Here is an 18,324-nt window from a genome sequence, read left to right as displayed (position 1 = left end):
TTGCTTGGGAGCAAAAACGCTAGGTCACTTGGGAGGTTCTGCGGGGGTTCTGCTGAGGAGGTGCCTGTTGAGCATGTGCTCCTGCTGCCTCTTCTGCTAGAAAGTGCTAACTTGGGTTTGCTTATATATTAACTTAGCAAAATTGCCCTATCTACTTTTGTTGGAAAGTCACTTAAAAATAATAAGTGAAAATACCAAAAATAGGGAAAATAGGCTAAATGCACTGGAAAATTCCCCTAACTGAATCTGATGGATTCTGAAGGGAATCCTGATGATCATGCTGTGTGCAACCGGAGGATATGCATCTATACCAAGTGAATGGGCATGCACGGTCTACGAATAGACTCACAAAAGTGCCAGATCACTTCTAATCTAGATTGACTGGACTGATTGAACCCTGTTGTGGTGTAGCTTGTCCACGGACACATAGGGTTAGGATGTGTCACGTGACAAAATAATAAGTGAAAAATGTCAAAAATAGGCCTATGCACTGTAAAAATGCTACTGATGGGATCTGATGGTCATGTTGTGTGCAACCAGAGGATATGCATCTAATCTTAGTGTCTGGGCATGCATGGTCTGCGAACAGACTCACAAAAGTGCCAGAACACTTGCTAATCTAGACTGACTGGACTGACGGAACCCTTGTCGTGCTATAGCTTGTCGACGAACACATAGGGTTGGATGTGTCACGTGACAACGATGAACACGATTCACTCATGAATGAGCACGGATGTATGCAGATTACTTATGAAAAGATGAAATGTTTGCACCCAAGGAATTCACATTCCATGTCTCTTCCTTGGCATGACATAGTATCAGAAAGAGCGCAAGAAGGATTGAGCATGAAGCATCGGCATGTCCATTGTGATTTGCCACAATTGATAGATTTAGATCAGAAAGACAAGTTTCAAATCCATTGTTTGCGTGTGTTTGATGAATGGTTTGACACTCCGTCCATATGTTCATCTACATTGCATGCACAGTCTTTAAAGAAGACTCGAATTTTTCCAGTCACTTTACATGGAATGGGTATGTTCATGTTTTTGTGTTGGAAGTGGTTTCAGGAATTTTCAGCCTCGGAGATTCTTAAAGAAGGTAGACACATGACTATAGACGAAGTTGAAGCATGGAAGGAGCCACAGATGCCTTTGTGTCACTTTCGGCGCGGCCCAGAGAAGCAAGCGTTGTAGATCTTTATGAAGTTCAAGTATCGCATGACCCACGCATCAGAGTGGGCCAGCGAAGAGTCCTTTCTAGGATTCATTTAGACGCTGTTGGCGATCTCCCTCGATGCCATACAGTTCGGTACCAATACCTCACTTTGAAAAGGAGGGGATGTGTCACAAGGTGGGAATCACGTGCCAATAGAAAAGAACAGACTGAACAAACTGATTTTAGGGTTAGGATTTCAACAGAATTAGGGTTTTTGATTTTAGAGTTAGGGTTTCAGCAGAATTAGGGTTTCGACAGGCCAACAGTTTGTTACAGGATGTCACGTGCACATCTAACCCTATGTGTACGTGGACAAGCTACTTCATGACTAGGGTTCAATTTAGTTCAGTTAGCCTAGCTTAGGAAGTGTTCTGGCACTTTTGTGAGTTGGTTCGTAGACCGTGCATGTCCAGACACTTAGAGTAGATGCATATTCTCTGGTTGCACACATCATGACCATCAGATTACAGTCAGAACCCATCAGGAGCATTTTTACAATGCATAGACCTATTTTTCCTATTTTAGCCATTTTTTACTTATTATTATTAAGTGACTTTTGTTGGGAAACTGGGTAGGGTAATTTGACAAGCAAGTGTATAAGAAAACCCAGCGCTAGTGTATTTTGGCAGAAGAGGCAGCAGGGACCAAGTGTCCAACAGAGCACCTTCTCAACAAGACCCCCCCTCGGTGGAACTCCTAGCGTTTTCAGCCAACCAAGAAGCCAACGTTTTCAGCTTTGCAGATCAGCCTAGTGTTTTGCATTTGTAGATCCACCTGGCGACAACGGGACACAGCAGGACCATAGCGTTTTTGCAGATTGATACCAGATCAGCCCTACGTTTGTGGATCAGCAGGACAACCTAGCGTTTTTGCAGATTCTCCGCGATAAAACCAGCAGATAGATCAGCGTTTTCAGTTTTCAGTATATAGACACCGCAGAACAAGTCCCGAACCTTGCAAATCTCACCTTCCCACAGTAGATCCTCGCCGCACGGCCAGATTCAGCCAGCGTTTGCAGATTCAGCCCGGAAAACGCAGATTTCAACATCTGCTTTTTAAGCGCGTCGTCGTCACATCGTCGTCATCACCGTTGTCACCGACATAGAGTCAGAATTCAGCAGATACAAGATTTGCAGATTTCAGCCCTTAGCGTTTTTAGTTTTCAGCCGTCTCGTCGCCGTCATTATCGTCGTCGACATCGTCGGCAAGACCATTGCATTCAGACCATTGTAGAGATTTGTGCAATCAATAGTAGACTGCTCTCGCCATAGAGAGTGGGGCCTTTGGAGGAGGGTTTGACAACATTCTGGTGTCGTATTCTCTTCTCTCTTTATCTCTCAGTTTCAACACCTCCATTCACAGTGTCCACCACTTTGTTTGTGATCATTACCACTCTCTCACTAAAGGAACGGAAGGCTCTCCCTTCCATAAGTAAAAGGAACCCTTGAGCACAGTTTGGAGCACTCATCTTGAGCAAAGTTCAACTTTCACTTCCGCTGCACCTTACATAATTCCTTTTACTTTTCCACACACACACACACACACACAGAGAGAGAGAGAGAGAGAGAGAGAGAGAGAGAGAGAGAGAGAGAGAGAGAGAGAGAGAGAGAGAGAGAGAGAGAGAGAGAGAGAGATTGATTCGATGGGGTTCCAACCAACCCTTTCAAGGCCCCCCCACACCGTTGCCGATGTGGTATTTACTTCCGATTGCGTAAATGGAATGTGCTCACATGCAGTACCTCAAGTGCAGACTCTTCTGACTTGAATGATGACTATCGCCACGGTAACTCCTCAAGACGAGGCGCCTCTGAGGCTGATTTGATGCACCTTTGGATCCTTCTTGATGTGGGATTGCGGATGGCCACCAAGGGGTAGATATGGGGCTGAATTGCACTCCCGATGTGAGAGGAAAGAGGCTCAATGGACTGTTGAAGTACCGGACCGCAACGAAGATGCTAGCAATGGCAGATCTGACGCACTTCCAACGTCGGAAGAGCTGAAAACTGAAAACGCTGGCTGATTTGAAAGTAAAACGCAAGGGCTGATCTGCTCCTCAAGCTAGCGCTAGGAAATCTGAGAGAGAAAGTTAGGCTGAGTACTTCCTTTATAGGACAAAATTTTGGGTCATAAACCAACTAAGGGCTAGGTAGGGCAAAACCTTTGTCAAATTCCTACAAAAAACTTTTTAAAATGATTAGTCATTAAGTTTGACCAGGGGGTTAGTTTCTGGGTGAAACTGTCGCACATTTGTCCACCCGCGAATCCAATCGACATGGGGAATGGCTCGTTGGATTTCTCTAACCTAAAACTACATGCATGTCATGCCAGATGGCCACTGTAGTGTAACAACGTCTGTCAAAACGCGTGTATAAACTATTTATGCAAGAGGGTTCCAAAAGTGGAAAATTAGCTCTAGAAGTTGATGAAGCATGTTCACGTCGCACATAGAGCCATGTGCACGTGACAATTGTTCATAGGGTTTCCCTATCAAAGTCGACAATGCGAAAGCGTATTGTGAGGAAAGGAGAGAATATATGAGTGGAAAATTAGCTCTAGAAGTTGATGAAGCATGTCCACCTGGCACATAGAGCCATGTGCATGTGACAATTGTTCATAGGGTTTCCCTATCAAAGTCGACAATACGAAAGCATATTGTGAGGAAAAGAGAGAGAGAGAGAGAGAGAGAGAGAGAGAGAGAGAGAGAGAGAGAGAGAGAGAGAGAGAGAGAGAGAGAGAGAGAGAGAGAGTTGTTGAACCAACCAACTAGGCAATGAATTAGTGATTATACAATGGGGGATGATTGCTTCTTATATACTAGCTTTGGGGGCCTTAAGTATCCCCTTCAATAAATTGCACCATGCTGTGCTCGGCTACGACCCTATGGAATGAACCTAACCCTAAATTTTTGGTGCAGGTTTCAGGATGGAAATTCATTCAACTTTTCGAGCTTGACTAATGCCGAAATTGCTTTTTAAGTTTAAAATCTGTTCGAGAAGTTGTTTGGTGATCCTGTTTGGACTGTTTGAGAACTTGTTTGGTGATCCTGTTTGGAATTTCTTTGAAATGGATGGTATCTGTTTTGAACCTGTCTTGGTGTCGATTTGAATTGTTTGACTCTGGTTTTAATATTGGTTTCAATGATTGGTGATTTTACTCCCGGGTAGAGTAGTGAGAAATGATGTTTGAGAATGCTTGTTCATACTCATGGCCTGGACCCTTGTGGTTATTTACGGGGGGACTATTATTGTTGTGACTCCCGGCCCGGACCTGGATGGTTATCTACGGCGGGAGCATTAAGAAGTCTGAGCAGTGGTTACTCTCAGCACCTCCAAACGACGCAGGCTGTGGTCTAGGGGGTGTTTGGTTGTAAAAGGCCTCTATATCTCATGGCTCGGACCTTTTTAGGTTATTTGCGGGAGGAGTGATGAGGGAGTCGTTGAACAGCTCATGGCCCGAGCCTGGATGGTTATTTGCGGGGGGACTGTTCATCGGCGGCTTTATGTTTCTATGTCTTGTAACATGCATATGTGAGCACTTGTGTTGCATTGTGATGTGCCAACCTGTAAGGTGCAATGGAATGAATGTTTGAACTTTGCTCAAGATGAGTGCTCTGAACTGTGCTCAAGGGTTCCTTTTGTTCTTATGGAAGGGAGAGCCTTCCGTTCTTAATGAGAGAGTGCAATGATCACAAGTGAATGGAAGTGCATGAGACTAAGAGATAGAGAAGAGAATACGACACCAGAGATGTTGTAAAACCCTCCTCCGAAGGTCCCACTCTCTATGGCGAGAGCGGTCTACTTATGATTGCACAAATCTCTACAATGCTTGGACTTGCCGACGACGATGAGGAGGATGACGAGACGGGCTGGAATCTGAAATCGCTAAGGGCTGAAATCTACAAATCTTCATCTACTGAATTTTGACTCTATGTCAATGACGACGATGCAACGACGACGCACTGAAAACGCAGATGCTGAAATCTGCGTTTTCCGGGCTGAAACTGTAAACCTTGCGGAAACTGACCGTGCGGCGAGGAACTGCTGCGGGAAAGTGATTTGCGAGGTTCGGGACTTGATCTGCGGTGTCTAATGGCTGAAAACTCAAAACGCTGATGGTTCTTGAGTTTCCGTCGCGGAGAATCTGCAAAACGCTCGGGTGTGAAGCAGATGCAAAAACGCTAGGGCTGAAAATCTGCAATCTGTCGCCGGTTGTTCTGCAAATGGAAAACGCTATGTTGTTCTACTGTGTAGCGATGGCGCCGGGGCTGATCTGCTGTGCACCAACACGCCAGGGCTGATCTGATCCAAAACGCTAGCTTTAGGCTTGTGAAGCAAAAACGCTAGGGCTTTGGGTTCTGCTGAGAAGTTGCCTGTTGAGTGAGGTGCTCCTGCTGCCTCTTTTGCCAATTAGTGCTAGCCTAGGTTTGCTTATATACAAACTTACTCAATTTGCCCTACCTACTTTCCAACAAAAGTTACTTAAACATAATAAGTGAAAAATGTCAAAAATAGGGAAAATAGGCTAAATGCACTGGAAAATTCCCCTGAAGGATTCTGATGGATCCTGATGGGAATGCTTATGATCATGCTGTGTGCAACCAGAGGATATGCATCTATACTAAGTGACTGGGCATGCACGGTCTGCGAACAGACTCACAAAAGTGCCAGAACACTTCTAAATCTAGACTGACTGGACTGACTGAACCCTTGTCGTGTTGTAGCTTGTCCACGGACACGTAGGGTTGGATGTGTCACGTGACACAACCACTGAATATTCCTAATTGGATAAGATTGCCTGGGTATGTAATTTTAGTGCATCAAGACACCCGTGGAAGATCAGTGCGTTTTGGGTGTGATGGCCAATTTACTACGCCAGAATATCAAGAGTTCCGATCTGGACGAAAGGAGAAGCAAACTCCTTGATCAAAAGAGCTGAAAGGAGAAGCTAACTCCTTAACAAAAAGAGCAAATCGATTGTCCCTCGGAATGACCCTTTGAGCTAATTTGAGTTGTTTTGCAGATATGCTGTAATCGCGGACGATTACTCTCTTTCAAGAAGGGGAGATGTTACAAATTGTTGACGTGTGAAAGCCCTAAAGAATGGAGCCAACTTGCAGATCCTGGCCGAGGGGCCTAAACCCTAAGAAGAACAAGTAACAGAAGAAGAAGTCCTACCAACTTATGGGGACCCCGTTCGATGGGGCCACCTATGACATAAAGGAAGTAAAATAAAGTAGGACCCACACTCACACAAAAACTGGTGACGTGGCAGCTGTACGGACGCTCTGCATTTTGCGCTGACTGCTGACGTGGCAGTTGTACGGAATTCCGCAAAGCGCGTTGGCAGCTTTTTGGCATTGCTTTTGGACCAGAAGCTTTTGAGTTTTGAAGGCTTTTCACTTTAACTGCTTTTCAGGCCAAGGGCCTTTAAATATGAGGTTAGGACTCATTCTCTGGCATGCTTCGTGGAGAAGGTGCAGAGTTTGGAGTACCGGCTTGTATTGTGTCGATGCAATGTAAAGAAATACCGAAAGGGGCGCCAAGGTTTGGGGCCAATACTCTCTGGGGTGGAATCCCGCCACTCCGTGTTGTGTGTTGTCTCTCTTTCAGTTCAATTGTTATTGAAGTGCTAAAAGTCTGTTCTTTTCTATTGGCACGTGGTGCCCGTCTTGTGACAATACCACTCTCTGTTGTGTGCCTTGAGCTTCTTCATCTTCTCCAAGTTGTGTGTGTTTCCGTGCAACCCTATTTCCAACATGCACGGATGTGTGTGTGCACGGTGCGGTCCAGGAGAGGGAAGAGGAGAAGATCAGAGTGTTGTGTGCATAGCAGCTATAATACACGTACTTTATTTAGAATACGTGACGTTGTGTATTGAAACGTACAATACGTCTCATAACGTTTTCTATTCTAGCATTTTTTTGCTCAAAACGTATTCTATTCTAATGTCGTTTGCTAGTTGAACAAGTGTGTTATAGAGCTTCATGGTGCTTGTTTTTGTATGCTATGATTAAACGTTGAAGAGTCATTGAGGAGGTGCTTGACCCACTTCATTTGTCCTTATTAAAGTATCATATTTAAAACAGTTGACATATTTTATTTTTGATTCTCAAAAATACATCTAGTACACGTATTGTACACCGCGTATTAAACATCCCGTCCAGTGCCATGGCTGCTATGGCTGTGTGGGTGGAATAAGCCTCCAAGAAGTGGGGGGATTTCCTTATTCTTTTGGTATATGAAGAATAAGGAAAGGATGTACAGTGGGGCGGAGGCGTTAACTCCTTTACTTCAACACCTAGCCACCCTTTTACTAGTCAGATTTCAGTGCCGATTGGCCCAACCATCTCCTAGTTGCTTGGCCTTTACTCCTGCAAGTGCAACTCTCGGCCATGGATCGTTTCACACTCGGCGAGGATTCCAAATTAAATAAAAATCAAGGGAAGGAAACTAACAAATAAGGTTAGTGTTTGTCACAGTCTCGTGGCAATATTTCTTTATTCAATTAAACAAACGACCCGAATACTTAGACAAAACTCTCACCAAGCTGTCTAAGCCTGTTTGCTCTCCTACTGACATGTGTCCACTATGCCCGTCATGGTTCAATTTCCTAAACCCTTTTAACTTATAAAGTTGTTACTGACTTGCCGCGTGGCCCAAATTCCATTTAGGCACACACATGCTTCCATACTCATCAATATTTAGTGCCAACAGGCCTGAACAGTCATCGACTGACCGACCTAGATTCCAATTGTGAGAAACCGGCTGCAGCCGTTTCACATTGGCCATACAATTTCCATTTGCACCTTTTCAAGGGTTTCGAGGGAAAACAAGTAAAAATAAAATAAATGGAAATATATAATACATACTTAGAGAAGGCAACAAGAAAATACACCTCCTGGAGACATACCCACCCTTGCAAATACTGCAAGCGACCTCGCTTGCATACCAATAATACATGCTGATATCTCTTGATATCACACATACTCTATGATGGAAATCAAAGATATACATGCTTCCGGAAATGTAGCGTAGGACGATTAAACAATCCCACCAACCTGGCTACCACGCAAATATCAAACATAGAAGTCTTCTAGTATACTCTCAAGTACAAACTTTTGCACTTAAATTCTATGCGGAAAGAAGAATCGCTTAACTACTCCTTTGAGCATCATGAACCATGCTCACACATTGCTCATAGAGTTACCTCAAGTCATTGTGGGTTCCATTTGGAAGGCTTCAAGATATAGTTGCTATAATTGAGGTGAATCAACCAATTGAGATTCTTCCATCCATTTGGCATCCAATGGTGGATAGTTCTTGAACTTCACCAAGTATCATCTTGCAACCTTTTCTCTAACCTTTCTTTTCTTATATGCCATATCCGTTCAGGAACAAGAATCTCATTTTGTTTCTCATCAAGAATATTCGCTGGCTCATCACCAACAAAGGGCCTTAAGAGGCTAACATGAAAAGCATTATACCTTTACATGTAAGCTACACCAAGCAGGGTTAAAGGTACTTTTGTCCTGCAATGGGAAACCAAAGCACAAGAGAGAGGAAATGAGGTTGTAAGAAAACGCTAGAGGAGAGAGACAACACTAGAGAGAGTTGGGCAACAAAAAAACGCTAGAGAGAGTATAGCCCAATACGCTAGCAAGCTCTACTTGTCACTGATATGCACAAAAGTATAACGAGGGGTCTGTAGATATAGGGGAATCATAAAAATGGCCTACTCACTTGCAGGTACCCCAGTCTTGGAATAAATACCAAACTTCTAATAAATGTGTGAGTAACTTAAAGCGACATACTATCTATATTTAGAAGGAAAACTGTAGAACACTAGAGACTTTGACCCTAGGAAACCCTAGGAACATGGGTTCCATTTCCTACCAACCTACCGGGTGGACAACACAGTGGTGTGCACTACTAAGAAAGTACGTCTATCTCAGGTATAGCTGGCTGTAGCCTCAAAACAGCCCCCAACTTTCTAATCTACTCTTGGGAGATACTGTCACCACCGGATAGGAATTTGAAACTCTACTTGAAGCTGTATGTGCCAAGAGTAATACATCCTTTGCATATGTAAGGAGAAATATTACGTACTTTCCAACGGCTCGTTTCTCTTCCTCATCTTGCAAACTTTTGGAGAGAGAGAGAGAGAGAGAGAGAGAGAGAGAGAGAGAGAGAGAGAGAGAGAGAGAGAGAGAGAGAGAGAGAGAGAGAGAGAGAGAGGTTGTGGTCTTCGCTAAACCACTTGAGGCGGACAAAGCTTTGGGCAGATTTGTGTAGGCTTATCAACAAGTCAGTTAGCGACTTTCATTCCTTGATTAGAGGATCTTTATCCTTAGATGTATCTTGTGGTTTGGTTTGCGATTTTTCCCTATTATGTCATTGTATATGTTTCACGGTTTTTTCCATTGTCGATTTATGTAAGGCAAAGGGTTAAAGCCCCACTTTTTGCCCCCCCCCCCCCCCCCCCCCCCCAACACACACACACATTTCTCCTCGTACTAATTGCTTGGCTTAACGTTGAGGGGTCGAGGCGAGTTGAAGGGCAATTTAACCTCCATATGGCTAAAAACACCATCATTTTAAAAAGATCCTTACTTTCCCATCCCCTACCCACTTATGGAAACACTCCCCCACCCCTTAACATCTCCATTCAAGCTCTCAAGCTCTCTCCCTCTCAAGGCTCAAGCTCCCTCTCGAGTCTCAACTTTCAAGCTCTCTTCCTCTCTCCCTCTCAAGTGACAGCTCTCTCCCTCTCCCTCTCCCCCCCTCTCCGACTCAAGGCTCAACTTTGAACTCTCTCTCTCTCTCTCTCTCTCTCAACTTTGAACCTTTAAGGTCGCTCTCTTCCAAGCTCAACTTCTAGCTTCCAAGCTCTTAAGTGACTGTTCTACACACAGTGACTGCGCATCACCACATTCAATCCATAGTAGGCTGAAGCAGCCTTCAAATAGGGCTATTTGTTAGTAGTAGTAGTCAAAGGACTTGTTACGTGCGCATCTAGCTGTATGTGCATGTGGACAAGCTGTAACTCCTACTTCTAGGGTTTAGGACAACCTAGGAAGTGTTTTGGCAACCTTGTCAACGTATACGCAAGACGTGCACTTAGAGTAGTTGCATACCCTTTGATTGCACAAACCATTAGTACCCTAGCATAAGCATGTAACCCAGCATAAGCAAGTCACCGCATACGAAGCACCTCTAACTCCGCGTGGAAACCAATTCTTATGAGATGTTTTGAATGTCACTCTAAAGGTCACGTGAAAAAAGATTTTCTTAAGAAAGCACCACCCAAAGAACCCACATAATCCACATCTTCTATCAATGCAAAAAATGAGAACACTAAAGTGTCCCAAGTTTCCAATGATCATGTAGACGAGTCTCTCATGCAGTGTTATGTGAAGGAGTACGAGCGGAAGTGCGACGCGAGAGAGAGTGCGAGAAGAAGAGCACGACGATATGGTGAACTCGCTCTACTGTAATGTGTAGAGCATAGTGAGTTCTTATTAGGTTTTTACAAAAGAATATGTGTACATACCTTGCGGCCCGCCCACTTACTTGGGCGACCACATTGGGCTTTATACCCCAACAACCTCCCACTTAAAGTCCAATGTGGTACTTTAAGTGTGAGAGAAGCTACTATACAAGCTAATATACAAGAGATGTAGAGAAGTGATGTACTATCCTACACCTAACTGCTTGCGAAAATGCGCAAAGCTCTCTGAGGGAAGTCCTTTTGTAAGTAGATCAGCAGGATTTTCTGTGGTGTGAACTTTGACAAGCTGAAGTTGCTTATCCTCGAGCATTTCCCTGATGAAATGATACTTCACATCCACATGCTTTGTCTTTGAGTGATAAACTGGATTGCGAGCCAATTGTATAGCACTTTGACTATCACAATATAACACAGGCATCTCTTCTTTGATTCCCAAATCTGTTACTAGTCGATTAAGCCAAATTGATTCTTTGTATGCCTCTGATGCTACAACATATTCAGCCTCTGCAGTAGACTGAGTAACACAATCTTGTAATCTAGAACGCCATGATACTGCTCCACCAGCCAATGTAAAGATATACCCTGACATAGACCTTCGATTGTCTAAGTCACCTGCATAATCTGAGTCTGTAAAACCCTTTACACTTAGCTCTTGACTCCCATAGCATATACGCATACTCTTTGTAGCTTTCAGGTATCTCAATATTCCTTTCACTGCCTCCCAATGTTTCTTGCCTGGGTTTGACATGTATCGACTTACTACTCCCACTGCAAATGCATGTCTGGGCGAGTAGCAATCATTGCATACATCAAACTACCCATTGCAGACGCATATGGAATCTTATCCATTTCAGCCTGTTCTTCCTCAGACACAGGACAATCTTGTTTGCTAAGTTTCACATATGGTGGCAATGGAACACTCAATGCCTTTCCCTTCTCCATATTGAAACGTTGCAAAACCTTGTCAATATACTCTGTTTGAGATAACCAAATCAACTTCTTTGATCTCTCTCTCTCAATGCGCATACCAAGTATATGACTTGCCTCACCCATGTCTTTCATGTCAAACGATTTTGCCATCTTTGACTTCAAAGCTGAAATTTCTTCCAAGTGCTTGCCAGCAATCAACATGTCATCCACATACAAAATAAGGATCAGCCAACTACCATCCTTAGCCTTCTTTGTATATAGACAGTGATCGAACTCACTACGTTTGTAGCCTTGAGAAAGCATAAACTTGTGGAATTTATGGTACCATGCCCTTGGTGATTGTTTTAAGCCATAAAGACTCTTTAACAACTGGCATACCCAATCTTCCTTGCCTTTCTCAACAAACCCTTCTGGCTGCTGCATGTAAATTTCCACATCTAAATCACCATGCAAGAACGCTGTCTTGACATCCATTTGGTGCAACACCAAATCTAATATGGCAACCAATGCAAGAAAGCATCTCAATGTATTCATCTTGACCACCGGAGAGAAGACTTCATCAAAGTCAATGCCTTGTTCTTGCTTAAAGCCCTTGGCAACAAGCCTTGCTTTGTACTTTGGTTGACTATCATGAGCGGTGATCTTATACCTGTAAACCCATTTACAGGGTAGAGCCTTTTTGCCCCATGGTAATTTAACTAGCTTCCATGTCTGGTTTTTATGCAGAGCTGTCATCTCTGACTGCATGGCCAATTGCCAATTCCCGGAGTCCTTCATTTGCACTGCTTCCTTGTAACATGAAGGCTCATTGCAATCAGTCAACATGACATAGTTCTTAGATGGAACAAACCTATCAGGAGGTCGCGTGACATGTCCAGATCTACGCACAATAGGTGGCTCAGGCTCAGCCACAACCTGTGGTTCCACTCTATCCTGTCCTTGCTCCTCTTGAGCCCTGACATTTTGTCTTGCACGTGCAGGTCCATCTTCTTGGAAGACAACTCTTCTAATCTCCTCAACCCTCTCTGGTTTAGAATGATATTTGGATTCATTAAAGTGAACATCATTGCTGCGGACAACCTTTCTGGATTCGGGATCCCAAAGTCTGTATCCCATCTCGCCAGAATTACCATAGCCTAGAAAGATGCACTTTCTACTCTTTGGCTCAAGTTTGTTCCTAAATTCCTTTGGAACTTGAGTATATGCCTCACAGCCAAAGACTCTGAGATGCTTGTATGAGGGCATTTTGCCTGACCATACCATCTCTGGTACTGAATCCTTCTGCAAAACCTTGCTAGGAGATCTATTTACAAGATGAACAGCTGTTGATACAGCTTCAGCCCAAAACCCATTTGGCAGCTGTGCATTAGACAACATACTTCTGACCTTCTCTTGTATGGTCCTATTCATCCTCTCAGCAACACCATTTTGAGGAGGATTGTAAGGAGCAGTAAGTTCATGTTTTATACCTTTTGACTCACAAAAGTCCTGAAAGGCCTTTGAAACACTCTCCACCATTGTCAGTGCGTAAGCATTTAAGCTTCTTGCCACTCTGATTCTCCACAAGTGTCACAAACGTTTTGAAAACACTAGACGCTTCATCCTTGTGCTTGAGAAAGTAAACCCATACTTTCCTCGAGTAATCATCTATAAATGTCACAAAGTAAGAAGCTCCCCCTAGAGATAGGTTATGCATAGGTCCACACAAATCACTATGAACAAGTGCCAACTGTGTATCTCTTCTACTGCTTCTATGCTTATGTGGCTGCTGTGTTTGCTTACCATACAGACAATGTTCACAGAATTCAAAATCATTAAATGAAAAGCCAGGCAAATAACCAGAATGAGACAAGATTTCCATTCCCTTCTTGGACATATGTCCTAACCGGCTATGCCACAAAGAAACGTTCGGCTGCTCGGTTACATTGATTACATTTTTAGAGACATTTGATACATAAATCATGTAAAGTCCTCCAGACTTTACTCCATGTGCTACTGTCATAGAACCCTTGGATATCTTCCACATGTTCTGTCCAAAAGTGGTGACGTAGCCAGCATCATCAAGTAAACCCGTGCTGATCAAGCTCTTTGTAATTGCGGGAACATGTCTCACATTCTTCAGCGTGAAAGAAGAGCCATTCTGAAACTTCAATTGAACATCTCCAACACCTAAGATCTCACATGTCTGCCCATTGCCTAGCCGAACATGATCTTTAGTGGTCACATAAGAGGTAAACCACTCCTTGTTTGGAGACACATGAAGTGATGCCCCTGAGTCTATAATCCAGTCACTCAGTGCATTTCCATCAGATGCTGTAAGAAGAGTTGAGTCCATTGTATTCTTCAAGAAGTAGATGTCTCCTGACACTAGACTGTCATTCTCTGCAACAGTGTTTGTCACATTTATTTCTTGAATCTTCACTGAGGACTTGTTCTTCTCACCATGGTCTTCAGCTTTCTCTTTGCCTTTTTCTGCTTTCCATTCTCTGCAGTTTCTTTTCATGTGACCCTTCTTGCCACAATGGTAGCATTCTATGTCACTCTTGCCTTTAGCACTGCGGGACTTGCTACGAGACTGATTCCTCGTTTCACCTTTGTACTTTTCTTTGGTCCTTCCCTTGACAACTAAGGCTGTTCCTTTGCCTTTGTCCATTGTCTTTCTATTGGTTTCTTCAGTAAGCAGACTTCCTTCTACACCTGCTATGTTCAAGCCATCTGGAGGTGCAGAATTACTCAAAGCTGTGCGAAAAGTGTCCCAACTTTCCGGCAATGTGATCAACAGAAACATAGCTCTAACAAGTTCATCAAACTTGACACCTTGAGCTGACAACTGACTGTAGATTGTGTTGAATTCATTCAGATGATTGGACATAGGTGTCCCTTCTTTCATCTTCAAGTCAACAAGCTTCTTAAGCCAGTATACCTGTGAAGCTGCACTCTGCTTCTCATAAAGATCACTCAGCTTTAACCATGCTTGATAAGCCGACATCTCGTCTACTACATTGAAGTAAACGCTTTCTGCCAAAGTCAGCATAATGGTAGAAAGTGCCAATTCATCCATTTCGCTCCATTCATCTTCGTCCATATCTTTTGGTTTTATCCCCTTGAGCTTTATAGGTTTTATCTGCTTCTTTTGTACCAACACGTGCCAAATCTGCTTCTTCCACAAATGGGAAATTGGTTCCATCCAGCTTCTTGATATTGTAAAGAGCAGTGTCCTGTGATCCAGCCATAGCTACGCTTCACAGTAGTTTACTTTTCTAGGAAAAATTCGGCAGAGTTTCCCCTGTAAACTGACCTCTAAACCAATATCAACTAACTGATGAACTAGTGGATGTCGCCTACAGTCTGTGTGTAGATGCGCCCGTGTCGTATGTGACATGCCTCCAAGAACAGTGAGCCGTCCTTCGATGTGTAGACAGCCACAAATCAACACTCTGGGAGTGTCGATATCCTTAGCACCTGCAGTCGTAGGCCGAAAACCCCAAATTTGCAGAGTCGGATCTGCACCCGTCGAGACCACGTAGTCGAAAATGGCGTGCGCAGACCTTTGTCGAAGCCGAACGGTGTTCGAGATGACCTCAGAATGAAATTCTGACAACACCAAGCCCTTCGGGCTGCCCCATAGGATTTGGGGCCGTGTCTTCGCCTGTCGAATTTCACTTCAATCTGAGCTGGTGACTCTAGCCTTCTGCAGTGCTGTCCCGAGCCTCGATCCGAGCTCTGATACCAGTTGAAGGAGTACGAGCGGAAGTGCGACGCGAGAGAGAGTGCGAGAAGAAGAGCACGACGATATGGTGAACTCGCTCTACTGTAATGTGTAGAGCATAGTGAGTTCTTACTAGGTTTTTACAAAAGAATATGTGTACATACCTGGCGGTCCGCCCACTTACCTGGGCGACCACATTGGGCTTTATACCCCAACATTATGGTCATGTGAATAGTCAACGCATTGTGATCTTGTTTGAATATGATAGTATGCATGATGTGATTAGTGACTTTCTCATGAAGAGTATGCTTAGAAGCTCTTCCAATAGATCCCATCGTGATCTCTGCATTTGCTCCTGGCATGCACTCCTCCTTCACACATGAATGTCCTAATGTGACAGTCTTACTTCAAAATGCCGGTTTTCATCGCCAGTTTGTGGTTTCTCCTCTCAAAGGATGTGATATGATTATTGGAATCAAGTGGTTTAAAGATTATAATCCACAAGTTAGTTGGAAAGAAAACACTCTTCTCTTGCACTCGAGGTGTACCTACTGCGGTTCTTGTGACAAGAACATTCCGTCTGTGTCATTAATCTCTCTCTCTCATGTTTTGAAAGAGGATAAAACATGCAGTCTTATAGTCTCTCCGAGTACAGAGTCCCACAGAAAGGAATCAGTGGTTGCATGAAAAGGACCAAAGTTACATGTGATGTAGTATGTATGGGGTTGATAAGTGACTCTCGATGCTCGAGAATTGTGGTGATGAGAGTCGCAATGGAGAGCCCACAGTGACTAGGAGAGGAAAGTGTGTGTGTGTGTGTGTGTTAGTGAGAGAGAAGAAGAAGAAAAAGAAGAAGAGAATTTTGACGTTGTAGGAAACTATCCTAAGAGACCTTAAAGGTCTATCTGACGAGATTGAACTCAAGACCTGTTATTCAAGAGGGAAATGGCATAAACAATCTACCACACTTGGGTGATAGAAAGGTGAGAGAGAGAGAGAGAGAGAGAGAGAGAGAGAGAGAGGCTCACTTTTTTTTTCAAATGATGCAGTGCACCTAAGGTGCAAAGGACTTTCTCTTGAGGACCATGTTGTCCATTCTGAAGTGGTAATGACACTAGTTGATTTTTTACCTCTAAGGTGGACTTGAAATGAGGGACAGGAAAATTAATTGTTTTGGTTTGATTTTTTAGGAACGGGTGACCCTTTATGACAACAAGGTTGGGCATTTTATTGATGATTTGAAAGGTAAGCCGCCAAAATGAAGACATTTACAGGTTTTCTAGAACAATTGCCAAGCCAATGGGTCATCTTACTTCTGCAGGTCGAAAGCATCGCTCTGTTGTAGTGAATGTGGAAGCCACAAATCGTGTCATTGAGCGTGCCATTCCTGATCTGACAGAAGGTAAGCTTCAAATTTAATTTTCACACTTGAATCACTGTAGAGAATTATTATGGCACTTTTTAGAAAGGCTTTGAGTTTCAAGATTATGTCTGAATCGAAGAATATGGAACTCAAAAGCAGCGTAAGACCAACAAATTCAAATACCTTGAGATATTGGAAGGGACACACGCACGTGCTGAATATGTATGTGCTGACTTTTGTGCAACAGACCAAAAGAAGGGCCTGCAGGGTATTAAAAGGCAATGTGTAGAGGCTAGGAAACCTCGAAACCTTCTCCATACGCCACTTCAACCTGTCCGAACTCAGTCCATTACAGAAGCTGCGGCAGCATTTTTGGAGGAGGCGAGAAAAGAGTTACTTGAAGAACAAAAAGAGGAATGAGGCCTGATCAGATCAGGAGATGTGTAAGGCCACCATGTTACCTCTTGATAAAGTCATACTGATGATCAGATGGGCGAATAGTGGCGGTTCCCAGCAATTAAAAGGTGAAACTACTAACTCAACAAAGCATCCATGCCAAAATAGGCAGAAGTTTTGTTTGTACCATGGAAGCAGGAATGTAAATTCTTATCTCATATGACATTCAATTTTTCTGTTAAACAGACAATTGTTATGAAAGTGGGATGTCTGCATGTACACCTTTTCTATATTCATCTTCAGCGCTGTGCTTCTTGTGGCTGCTGTGAAACGAAATATTGACACATGCACTTGAAAAACCTTTTGACTGTTTCAGTTTCTACATTATGCACATTTATGCCATAAACTTCAAACGGACTGAAATACTTCTTAGTACGAGCCTGCTTTTCTGCAGATCGTGGACTATTTATGATGTGTCATACTTCCTCGCCATGGGAAAGGTATATGTGTATGATTACACATTCTAGGTGTTGGCAAGTCCATGATGTACCCTCTTTTCTGCACATGTGTGCAGTATTTTTGTCAAGGTACCCCCTCCATGTGACAAGCACATCAGTGTCCTTCCATTTTAAAGGTTAGTTGAGCCATGGCTCGCAAGCACATCACATGCAGTTTGAGCTTGTCTATACGCAATTGTAGGGCACCATGGTGCTTTGCCATTGGTAGTGTCACATTAAAAGCGTTTCATCCCCTAGAAATAGAACTAGTGTGCCATGATTACTTTGTAGGGAATGGTTTTTCTCAATTCATAGAGATTCATGCGGTAAGGGTCCACTTGTGAATCGTCATTGATTATGTTACGTTGCAATAAGGACAGTAGTATACCTCAATTTTGCAGCTTAGGTTGATCCCAAGCGCTTGTATAGAGTATATCAAATATCCAAACCTTGCAAGATTCGAGAAATAGGGAGTTAGCACATGTTGATAGTAATAAAAACGTGCAAACATGGTTTCCAAAATATCATGAAAAATGCATTACGTGCTCACATGCTTGTGCCCCCCCCAAAAAGAGAGAGAACCACACGTAAGTATGGTACGGAGGTGACACTACCTCACCCAAATATTATGAACTGTAGGGAACGTGCCCTACCCCCTTATACTTGTGTTCTTGTGTTGAAGGATTATTATATGCTTCTCCTCCTGG

General features: G+C 43.4%; 1 protein-coding gene across 1 annotated transcript in view; it reads left to right on the top strand.

Annotated features, from left to right (window-relative positions):
• Positions 1-17,410, top strand: part of LOC147431115 (Sas10/Utp3/C1D family) — a 29,104-nt gene extending 11,694 nt beyond the window's left edge. Inside the window, exons 2-5 of the mRNA XM_086493770.1 lie at positions 16,411-16,466; positions 16,552-16,606; positions 16,683-16,763; positions 16,972-17,410. Of these exons, the coding sequence (XP_086349896.1) occupies positions 16,411-16,466; positions 16,552-16,606; positions 16,683-16,763; positions 16,972-17,144 (365 nt within the window). The 3' untranslated portion in view covers positions 17,145-17,410. The remainder of the gene's footprint in view (positions 1-16,410; positions 16,467-16,551; positions 16,607-16,682; positions 16,764-16,971) is intronic.
• Positions 17,411-18,324: the final 914 nt, after the last annotated feature.

This window comes from Adiantum capillus-veneris, chromosome 21 (assembly GCF_014529385.1).
Source record: "Adiantum capillus-veneris isolate H3 chromosome 21, ASM1452938v2, whole genome shotgun sequence".
Lineage (NCBI taxonomy): Eukaryota > Viridiplantae > Streptophyta > Polypodiopsida > Polypodiales > Pteridaceae > Adiantum > Adiantum capillus-veneris.
This window is presented reverse-complemented; position numbering and strand designations above follow the sequence as displayed.